Raw genomic sequence first — 11,693 nt, 5'->3', positions numbered from 1 at the left:
TGTTGGCTCAATCAAGCACATCAACATACATGTTATCAACAAACAATTTTCCATTTCTTATGTCTTTTTTGTTTTGCTTTTTTTTTTTTTTTTTTCCTTCCTCTACACTCCGAGTACTGCAGAGACAGTATTTCCCTTGACCGCTGGGGCACGAGCGCAAGGCCCCCGTTCGGTCCTCCGGCCACGCCTTCTGCTCCTGACCACCCCGCCCACCTAGCCCGCCGTTGCGTCATCCAGCTGCGTGAGTCTCAAGAGCATGCGCCGTTACGTCATCCTCCAGCGACGGGAGGATGTGTGCCGTGTGCGCTGTGAATGCCGGCTCTTAGTTGATGGTCCGCGTGATTTTGCGCCTGTGATACGGAGTGGTCTAGGGTAGAGAGCTGGTAAAGTCTAATAAATTGTCCTTGGAGCTGGCGAGCCTCGGCCGACCCACGGGCCCCAGAGGAGGTAGGTGAAGGCGGCTCCCATTGAGGGTGACCCAGAGTCATGTCAGGCCTTTCTTCCGTAAATGTGCTACTCTGGGGTTTGCCAGGCTCCGCGGGAGAATGGTTAAACTCGTTTACTGGCTTCTGAGGAACCCAGCAGTTCATCTTGGACCAGGTTTTCCTCCACTACAATCATACTCCTCTCCTTTCCACTGTTACCAGCCCCCAGACTAATCCGCACCCCTCCGCATCGAGACAGATTTACATCTTTGTCTTTGCTTTATAAGGTTCCGTTAGTTTCGAATGGCCCTCCCATCTCACGTATCTAATGAGTGGTTAAGCTGTTTTAGTGTTACACCTCCAGGCCCAGTTGAAATGGTCCACTCTGCGAAAGTCTTTCAGGTAGAATTAAATACCCTCTTCTGGGATCTCGGTACTCTACGTTACTCATAGCACTTATTTAATGTTCTGCATTGTGTTACAGTAGTACGTTAAGTCCGAGTTTTCTAGCCTCTAACCCTGTCTCAGATCACTGTCCTCCTATTCATTTTCACATCATTTCTTGTTTCTGCAGCTTTTCACCTTGTGGTCCTCTGCCTCAACCGCCACTCCCAATGTTTTCCTCATGTGCTCATCTGGCAGAGCACTCCTACTTTTGCTCGTTTTTTTTTTTCCTCTAAAGCATTATGCTATTTCTCGCAAGCTAGAGTGAGGTATACCTTCATCTGTATTATCTATTAAGAGGCCGAGTTGGGCTTGGAGTAGATCTAGCCAGGTGTCTGTTTTGTGTACACATGAGCCAAGAAAATGAATTTTACAGATGAGCATTTGCAACTTATTTAATGATGAGAAGCATTAACTTTGAGCCCAGATTAAGCAAAATGTTATCACCTTCTCCCTAATTCCATTCTTCTTTCTTATAAACAAAAGATTGTACTTAAAATTATTTGGAGGGGGAAGTTTTGCAGTTTTTACAACTGGGAGAACTTTTCTTGCTATATGAAAAGGTCATGGAAAATGCATATTAGGAAAAGATGCACGGATTTCAACTTTTTTGGTGCCAAATTAAACTGACTTCACTTCATTTTTCTATGAACTTTTTAAAGTTCCCTTGTGTTAGTATAATAGTCCCCCTTTATCTGCACTTTTGCTTTCCACAGTTTCAGTTACTGCAGTCAGTTGCACTCTGAAAATATTAAATGGGAAATTCTAGAAATATACAGTTCATAAATTTTAAATTGCCCAGTTCTGAGTAGTAGGATGAAATCTCATGCTGTCTGCTGGGATGTGAGTCATCTCTGTGTCCAGTGTCCATATGTCTAGGCTACTGCCCTTTTGTAGCCACCTCAGTATTTTGAGAGACACCTCATTCACCTGATTTTTATTACAGTATATTTGTATAATTATTTCATTATTAGTTATTGTTCATCTCTTACAGGATGTAAGTTCAATGTTATCAGATATATATGTGTAGAAAAAACAGTACATATAGGCTTCAATACTATCCATGGTTACAGGCATGGACTGGAGGTCTTGGAATGGATCCATTGTGGATAAGGGGGAGGTTCTATTGTGACTAAATAATATCTTCTATTTTGCTTTTGGCCATAAAACCTAAAATATTTATACTCTGGCCTTTATAGTAAGTTTTTTGACCTTGGCTCTATAGCAATGTCTGTTATAAATACCACTTATGATTTTAATTTTGTATTTTCTTATGGAACCCACCACAGTGCTGTCTTTCTTTCTTTCTACATTATTTGATCAGTTCTTAAACAATTTTTTTAAGAACTATTTATTTAGTTTTATTTGTTATCATTACTATTAATTATTATTGTTATTAAATTTGAACAAAAAGAGAGAGAGAGAAAGGGAAAGTGAGAAAGTAAGCTGCTAGGTCCAGGACTCGAACCATTGTTGGCCATGTGGGAGTCTAGCCCTTAACCACCACCCCATTTGCTAGCCCCTCTTTGAGCACTTTTAAACAAATATTCCAAATATGAACATTCAATTTAACAGAGAAAAGAGATTGTTATAATGTAATGTGATTTTGTACATTGACAAAAATAGGCACAGTTGGATTGGATTATAGATGACAGTCCAGATCAGCCCTGGGAGTCAGAGGCTTCCTGAAGACGTGATTTCTGAGTTGAGTCTGAACTAATAAGTAGTAAGTAAGTAGAGAGAGACAAGAAAGCATGGTGTGTTAAGGGAATAATAAATGTTTGGGAATTAATAACGAGAGGTAAGGCTATAAAGCTAAGCAAGGGCCAGGCCACAGAGGCCCGTAAGTGCCATGCTGAGGAACTTGGACTTTATTTTCTGGGCATTGTTGGGTTTTGTAGTGAAGTCCAGCTGGCGGCTATTTGGAAAATGGATAGGGGGAGTCAGGGAGACCTTGCAATGTCTGATGGTGATGTACCATTCTGTTCTCTTCATTCATTAGATGAGAAGGCCTCAACTGGGGCAGGGGAACTAAGGGTGAAGTGGATGGCATTAAGTTTAGAAAGACTTGGGGGATAAAATCAGTAGATCCTGCTAATCACTCCTTGAACTTTCAGAGTGAGGAGGAAGGAAAATACAAGGCTGAGTCTAGATTCTTAGCTGATGCCAGACATCAGCCCAAAGGGAAAATATTGGAATATATGAGGGCACAGCCCACGCCAGTTTCACCCACCGTAGTGTCCCCAATGCCTAGATTGTCAGTACTGAACAGAAAAGTGATCTCCATACCTTTACCTTTTTTTTAAAGATAGGGTTTCCCTATGTTGTGATCCTTTTGCCTCAGCCTCCCAAGTGGCCGAGACCACAGGCACACACTACCATCCCAAGCTTTTTCAGACAGGGTTCTGCTGCCTAAGCCAGCCTCAAGCTTGTGAACCTCTTGCCTCAACCTTTTGAATAGCTGGGACTACAGGTTTATACCACTACTCCTGGCCTGTAGGTTGGACAGAAATTGAACCTGGGCCTCTCAGCCTGCAGAGCAGTGTCTTTGTAGTGTCCACCGCTGTGGCTGGGCCAGTTTTTTCCTTTTAATCATTGATTCCTTTGTTTTATCTAAAGGGCCTTTAAAACATGTCATACCTATTTAATTTGGTGTGCCAATGTAGTGTTTTCAGGCTTTTGGGAATACTTGATTAAAAGCGCCACCAGAATCATTCATTGATAATATTGAGTATCTTTTGCATTTGAATCTCTTTTGCAATTGACTAGTACGGAAGAGGTATTTTGACTTAATTAGTTAAAAGTTTTACTTTATTTTTGGAAAGATTTTTGCTATAGGGCACGTGTGCTTGCCAGAGAGAGACAGAGAGACAGAAAACAAGAAATCACCCCTCCAGGGGGGATGGCCACGCTGCAATCACTTCTCCATTCTCCTCTCAGGATCTTGGGCACACATGCACACACGCCTGACGTGAGTTTGAGCCACCCGGTCTGGGATTCAAACTAGAGTCCAGTGACATAGCCATTACGTCATCTGCTGGCCCCAGTTTTACTTTATGTTAATCAGGTAGTTTAATTTAGAACTTAATTTCAGCAGGTTTTCTACTGTTTAAATATTTTAAAATTAATTTAATTTTAAGCTCCTGTATCAGAACATCAGCATTTAATTAATTAGTTAATTTATTTTTTGTAAGAGAATTTTTTGCTGTAGGTTGTGTGTGCTCACTGGAGAGACAGAAAGTGAGAAGTCACCCACCAGGGAGGATGGCCACGCCACAGTCCCATCTTCAGTCTCCTCTCTGGATTTTGGGCACACATGCACAAATACCTGACATGAGTTTTAAGCCACCGGATCTGGGACTTAAACCATGGTCTACTATAGGGGATCCAGCAACGTAACCATTATGCCATCTCCTGGTTCCCAGGCTTTACTTTTATTTTAAGTTTTTAAATTTAATTATCTTTTGTATTAGAATATTAGCTTGTTTTACTTTTTTCTTGGTATTTTTAAACTTTCAGTAAGTCAAGCCTCTAGATTGTATTCTCATAAAGATCATCTTAAGCTTAATTTCAGGAAACTTTTGTATTTGCAATTTCATTTTAATATTTTCCGTTCAGTGAACGAACACTATTCAGAGAAGCCAGTGTGCTTCTCTCTGGTTTGGCTGCTGGAAGACTGAGCCATGTTTATCCCCAGATGTAAGCTGGTTGTGTAGGTGTGAGGACGTGTGTAAACCGCCTCTGTACACCTAAGGAGAGGGTGAAGGATGGTAGCTCTTATCTATTATTCCTTTATAGTGTAATTTGAGTTACAGTTAAAATAGTGTATTGGTCACTTACCTATAACTATTTTTTTTTTTGGCGGGGGGAGAGGTTTTTGCTATAGGACACGTGCGCTCACCAGACAGAGACAGAGACAGAAAGCGAGGAATCACCCCCCGGGGGGATGGTCACACCGCAATCCCTTCTCCTCTTTAAACTTTCAGTAAGTCAAGCCTCTAGATTGTATTCTCATAAAGATCATCTTAAGCTTAATTTCAGGAAACTTTTGTATTTGCAATTTCATTTTAATATTTTCCGTTCAGTGAACGAACACTATTCAGAGAAGCCAGTGTGCTTCTCTCTGGTTTGGCTGCTGGAAGACTGAGCCATGTTTATCCCCAGATGTAAGCTGGTTGTGTAGGTGTGAGGACGTGTGTAAACCGCCTCTGTACACCTAAGGAGAGGGTGAAGGATGGTAGCTCTTATCTATTATTCCTTTATAGTGTAATTTGAGTTACAGTTAAAATAGTGTATTGGTCACTTACCTATAACTATTTTTTTTTTTTGGCGGGGGGAGAGGTTTTTGCTATAGGACACGTGCGCTCACCAGACAGAGACAGAGACAGAAAGCGAGGAATCACCCCCCGGGGGGATGGTCACACCGCAATCCCTTCTCCTCCATTCTCCTGTCGGGAGCTTGGGCATGCACACACACATGCGCCCGGCGTGAGTTTAAGCCACCGGTCCGGGACTCGAACCACGGTCGACTACATGGGAGTCCAGTGACATAGCCATTATGCTAACTGCTGGTCCCTATTACCTATAACTTTCACACACCCTTTTGAAAGAAGACAGAGTGAAAATTATAACTGTACATGTTTATGAATAATATGTCTATTTAAATGTTTTCTTTTTCAGACATAAGGCACAGTCGGTATAATTACTTCTGATCAGTTTCAAACTATTGACCCTTGGGCAACAGTGCAATTATATGAAATTATGGCTGGTTATAAGCCTGCAGCTATTCAGACATATCCTATACTTGGTGAAAAAATCACCCAAGATACTCTGTACTGGAACAACTATAAGGTGAGTATGGGAGATAATGAAGGAAGAGGGTTTGCGTTTATGTCAGTTTCTTCTATACATGTTATACTTTGGGTACTCCAACAGAGAACTATTAACCAAAAATATCTATTGGTAGCTTCTATTGAGTCGTTGGAAAAGTCATGATGTTTTTGCATAGAAAACTATGTCATGACTTTTCTAATGACCCAATAGGTTGAATGGATAATTCAATATCTATTTTTTGTTGGAATTTTATATAAAAGTCTGAATTGCTTAATCAGTTTAATCATGTAAGAAGTGCTTAACACAGAATAGAGGATTATCCTATTGCCTGGTTAATTAAATGTCCAATTAATTAAATTTTAGAATTTGAATATCATATGCCAGAAGATGTTTTCTTGCCTTTCTTTATCTAAGGAAAAAGTGTTGTGAAATTAGTTCTTTTATATCATCTAAAAAAGGCTTAGAAATGATTTTTTAAAAACTAGACATCTATTCAATAAATATAATGATGGACAAAGGTTGGAATTGGGAAGTTTGTGGGAAATGGCTAATAAATATATTAAAAGAGGCACAGCTTTACTCATTAATAAAGAAATGCAAGTTAAGGAACCAGCAGTTAGCGTAATGGCTATGTCGCTGGACTCCCACGTAGTCGACTGCGGTTCATGTCCTGGACCCGGTGGCTTAAAACTCACGCCAGGCGTGTGTGCGTGCGTGCCCAAGATCCCGAGAGGAGAATGGAGGAGAAGGAATTGCGGCGTGACCATTTCCCCTGGGGGGTGATTTCTCGCTTTCTGTCTCTATGTCTCTCTCTGTCTGTCTGGCGAGCGCACGTGCCCTACAGTGAAAATCTCTCAAAAAAAAAAAAAAAAAAGAAATGCAAGTTAAGATAATAAATACTATTTTCTATCTGTTAGCTCAAGTGAACAAATTTTATTGTCATTGCTAGTAGAATGCAAGTTAAGGAACCAGCAGTTAGCGTAATGGCTATGTCGCTGGACTCCCACGTAGTCGACTGCGGTTCATGTCCTGGACCCGGTGGCTTAAAACTCACGCCAGGCGTGTGTGCGTGCGTGCCCAAGATCCCGAGAGGAGAATGGAGGAGAAGGAATTGCGGCGTGACCATTTCCCCTGGGGGGTGATTTCTCGCTTTCTGTCTCTATGTCTCTCTCTGTCTGTCTGGCGAGCGCACGTGCCCTACAGTGAAAATCTCTCAAAAAAAAAAAAAAAAAAGAAATGCAAGTTAAGATAATAAATACTATTTTCTATCTGTTAGCTCAAGTGAACAAATTTTATTGTCATTGCTAGTAGAGGGAGGGACACTGGTACACATTTTCTAAAAGGCAATTTCGCAAAATCTGTCATAATCTTAAAAACACACATACCTTTGGCCTAATAATACTCTTGCAGTTTGGAACATATTGGATGGATATACTCCCAAAGTTTGCTAAGATGTGTGTATAAAGATGTTTGTTGAAATATTACTTGTAATAGGAGAAATCGTAGAAAACATCTGTTACTAATGGACTGATACAGGGAATTATGGTATTCTCATAGTGGATGGTAAATTTATTGCTTATACAAAAAGTTAGATTAGATGTGTTATTAAGTGAAACAAGGCAAGCTGTTTAACAGCCTGCATGGCATGATCATTGTGCCATTTACAAAATGCATTGTTAAATGCTGAGATAGGCTTTTTATTTTATTTCTGACAAGGATCACAGGAAACTTAGTAACCGAAGACATCAAATATTGGCCTTTTTATCCTGTGTTTGTTTACTTTAATGGCAACAGAGATAGTCTGGGTAATGAAATAGGGACCTCTTTTGCTTTTTCATATGTTTATATTAAGTACAACCTAATAAATGTTACTAAGAACAAAAACACTTTGTAAGAAATTATATAATGCTTAATTAGATCTTTCCAATTTTAACTCTGTTAATATTCTATATTATTTTTCATTAAGACCCCTGTTCAGATTAAGGAGTTCGGTGCAGTGTCAAAAGTAGACTTTTCTCCACAGCCTCCTTATAATTATGCTGTCACAGCCTCCTCAAGGGTAAGTACAGTATTCTATTTCTTACTTTTTCTTTTATATAATATACTACTGGTCTTGAGCCATATAGTAAAACACTTTTTTTATCTTGTAGATTCACATTTATGGCCGATATTCCCAGGAACCTATAAAAACCTTCTCCCGATTTAAAGACACAGCATACTGTGCTACTTTTCGACAGGATGGTAGATTGCTTGTGGCAGGAAGTGAAGATGGTGGAGTGCAGCTTTTCGATATAAGTGGGAGGGCTCCCCTCAGGCAGTTCGAAGGCCATACAAAGTAAGAGACACTTGGGTTTTCTGTGCTCCCTACTGTTTGTTTAAGTTTTTGTTGTAAGCTCTGTTCTTTCTCCAGGCTTTAGATAAAAACAGAGAGAACAGTTTCATGAAGATTATATACCTGTATGTACTTTATTTCCTGGTGGTTCGGAGAGTGCATAACTTGGATTCCATGGTCTGGTTTTGTGAAGTTGATGAATTCCCTAGAATTGTATGTGGCAGATTTTAAGAAGGGAGAGGTTCTCTACCTTTTATTAAACTTCTCAGAGTGGGGTCTGTGACGCAGTGAGGTGAGGCACCACTGAACTAGAGGTCACCTAGTTAATGAAAGCTCTGTCAGCCTGCTCTATTTGCAGGGGCTCCTGTGTGGAAGTCAAGTCGGAAGGAGAGTTTTCTTCTTGGATTTGTAGTATTTTGCCCTTAGAAATAAATAGCTATTACAATTTTATATTATAACTTTGTTTCTGGATTACCAGTGTCATTGCTGAAATTTGCTTCTGATTTAAAATGTCAAAAAAAGTGTTTTTTATTGTGTATTATTAATGGTCTTGTCCCATCAGTGAAATATTTAAAATATATCAGATTTACTCAGTATGATCCTATATACTGGCAAGTCTTTTTTTTTTTTTTTTTTTTCTTCTTGAGAGAGATTTTTTTTAACCATAGGGCTAGTGTGCTTGCTGGAGAGACAGAAATGAGGGCCACAAGAGAAATCCCCGCCCCCCCCCAGGGGTGACGGGCACACTGCAATCCCTTCTCCTCCATTCTCCTCTAGGATTTGGGGAATGCATGCACATCTGGCATGTTTTTTAAGCCACCAGGCCCGGGACTCTAACTGCTGTTGACTATGTGAGAGTCCAGTGACAGAACCATTATGCCATTTGCTGATGCCAATACTGGGAAGTCTTTTGGAGATTGTTTGTTGTTTTTAATTTTTGCTGTAGGATATGTACATTTGCCAGAGAGAGACAGAGAGAGGGAAAGTGAGAAATTACCCCCAGGGGTATGACCACGCCACAGTCCCTTCTCCATTCTCCTCTTGGGATTTTGGACATGCACATAATGTGGATATGGTGTGATTTTTCAAACTGCCAGGTCTGGGACTCGAACCACACAGCTGGCAATGTGGGATCCAGTGCCTTACCTGCTATGCCACCTACTAGCTCCAGTCTTAGAGTTGTTAAAGGAAGCTTTTGACTTTTTTTTTTTTGAGAGGTTTTTGCTATAGGGCACGTGCGCTCGCCAGATAGACAGAGAGAGACAGAGAGACAGAAAGTAGGAAATCACCCCCTGGGGGGGTGGCCACGCCGCAATCCCTTCTCCTCCATTCTCCTCTCGGGATCTTGGGCATGCACGCACATGTGCCCGGCGTGAGTTTAAGCCACCGGGTCCGGGACTCGAACCGCGGCCAACTACGTGGGAGTCCAGCAACATAGCCATTATGCTAACTGCTAGTCCCAGCTTTTGACATTTTATAAATTAAAGAAAAATACCTTTGTTTCACCATTTAGAACAGTCACTTTCATTTAGCAGCTAAGTAGAACTGTTACAGTTTTAGACAGTATAATTTTAAAGTTCTTGTTTACTAATATTAATTTCATAATACAGGGGTATTTGCATTTTTAAATTGGCTTGGGGCAAACTCCTGTTTTTAAAGACTTTATTTTTTTCTCCTGATTTCCCTGTATAAATATTCCCTGAAAGCGAGCTGCTTTGTTGTTGTTATTGTTATCTGGGGAAAAGGAACATTTTATATTATAGGTTGCCAAAGATACAATTTTTTTAATATACTGATCCTTGATCTTTCAGAGCAGTTCATACAGTAGATTTTACAGCTGACAAATACCATGTAGTCTCTGGAGCTGATGATTATACAGTTAAATTATGGGATATTCCAAACTCCAAAGAAATTCTGACATTCAAAGAACATACTGATTACGTGAGGTGTGGATGTGCTAGCAAACTGAACCCAGACCTCTTTGTAACAGGTTGGTGAATTCTTTTTTTTTAATCCTCCTGAAATAGATCGTCTTTTTGGGATATACTTTAGTGCTACTCTTGGACTCTTTCAGATGGAGTGTATAAAAATTTTTATAAAGGAATGTTTCTGATGAATCATCCAGTTCTTTATATTTTTTCTTCTTTAGTTAGTTGTTCATGTTTGTGCTTCAGATGTGTAGGAAAATATCAGGCTGTTTTGAAACTATAGTGGAAAGTCAGAACTATAATGGGTTTAGTTCCCTGGTTTTTAGAGAGCCTCCAGCGGTGAAGGAGTAAAGACAGTGCAGTTCAACTTTGGTGGGTGCCTGTACAAAGATTGCCAGATGATTCAATAGTGACCATGGTCTGAAGAGAGGAATAATTTCATATCAGAGCAAGGAAGAGTCTGTAGTGTAAGTAATAGTGTGTTTCCAAGACAGCCAGTGGTAGTGGAGGGATTGTAGCTACACTTGTCTTTTTAAAATTCCATCTAAGCTTATTTTTCTTTTAAATTGTATGTCTAGCAGGTGACGTGGTGGTTAAGAGTGCTGGACTCACACATGACCAACCACGGTTCAAATGCTGGACCTGGCGACTTGCTTTCTCACTTCCTCTCTCTCCCTTGCTCTGTCCCTCTCCGATCAAATTAAAATAAATAAATAAAGTTTAAAAAATTAGCTTTAAAAAGAAATGCGTGTCTGGTTTTACATATACACACAGTCAAACTTACGTAATACAAACATTGCATTTTAGGGTCATACGATCATACTGTGAAGATGTTTGATGCACGAACAAATAAAAGCGTTCTCTCTGTTGAGCATGGGCAGCCAGTGGAGAGTGTCCTGCTTTTTCCCTCTGGGGGTCTTCTAGTATCAGCAGGTATTTCTTTTAAAAATAGCTTTTGGTCAATATAGTTGGTCTTGAATCAGAGATTTCTTTACCAGTTGCTATTTATAATTTATCAGTGTGTAGTTGAGTGGCACATCTAAGTTTTACTGAAACATTTGCTAAGTGGGATTAGGAAGCAGTTACATTTATTGTGCACTTAGCTTGAGCCAGGCACTGTGTTGTTACGTACATGTTATCTAATGCCCTAGATGATGCTGCAAGGTAGTTTTCTCCCTATTTTACAGCTAAGGAAATCAGTGATTTAACTGATTTGTCCAAGGCAAAGTGTAAGTGGAAGATCTGAAATCTCCCAACTTGAGGCCTACATAATGTTAACCTTGTGCCATCTTCTTTGACCCCCCTAAGTCTAGGTCATCTTACTGTTATTCTGCCTAAGAGATCTGTAGCAGCATTTGGAATCAGGGTCCTTCAGATTTAGGATCAGGCTTGTCTCTAGTGATGAGACTCTCAGTTGAGATACCCTTACCAGCAAATTAGCTGATGGTGCTAGAGGAGGGGGTTCTGTGGAGTAAAAGGGGTGTTGATTTTTTTTAACAAGATAGAAGGAGGTTTTTTGGTTATGTTGAACACAGTGCATTTTTATAAGTATAATGGGTGAAGGGAATTGGCTTTTTTCATTTGTCAATGAAGTAAAAATGTGCTGACATTAGAGGAATGTGTAGAGAGAAAGTACAATTGAAAGCATATCTGTGCCGTGTGTGTAGCCTTTTTCCCCTTACTTCTAAAATACAGATAGAAATGACCTGTTTTGTACTCTTTTCCTGGTTG

At 40.1% G+C, this 11,693-nt stretch overlaps 1 protein-coding gene across 1 annotated transcript in view; it reads left to right on the top strand.

The window, feature by feature from the left end:
- Positions 1-63: 63 nt before the first annotated feature.
- Positions 64-11,693, top strand: part of UTP15 (UTP15 small subunit processome component) — a 17,199-nt gene continuing 5,569 nt past the window's right edge. The window contains exons 1-6 of the mRNA XM_006167945.2: positions 64-447; positions 5,550-5,720; positions 7,669-7,761; positions 7,853-8,037; positions 9,846-10,024; positions 10,770-10,895. Of these exons, the coding sequence (XP_006168007.1) occupies positions 5,631-5,720; positions 7,669-7,761; positions 7,853-8,037; positions 9,846-10,024; positions 10,770-10,895 (673 nt within the window). The 5' untranslated portion in view covers positions 64-447; positions 5,550-5,630. The remainder of the gene's footprint in view (positions 448-5,549; positions 5,721-7,668; positions 7,762-7,852; positions 8,038-9,845; positions 10,025-10,769; positions 10,896-11,693) is intronic.

This window comes from Tupaia chinensis, unplaced genomic scaffold (genome assembly GCF_000334495.1).
Source record: "Tupaia chinensis unplaced genomic scaffold, TupChi_1.0 Scaffold145344_1, whole genome shotgun sequence".
Taxonomy (NCBI): Eukaryota; Metazoa; Chordata; class Mammalia; order Scandentia; family Tupaiidae; genus Tupaia; species Tupaia belangeri.
The sequence above is the reverse complement of the archived record's forward strand: the minus strand, read 5'-3'. Positions and strand labels throughout refer to the sequence as shown.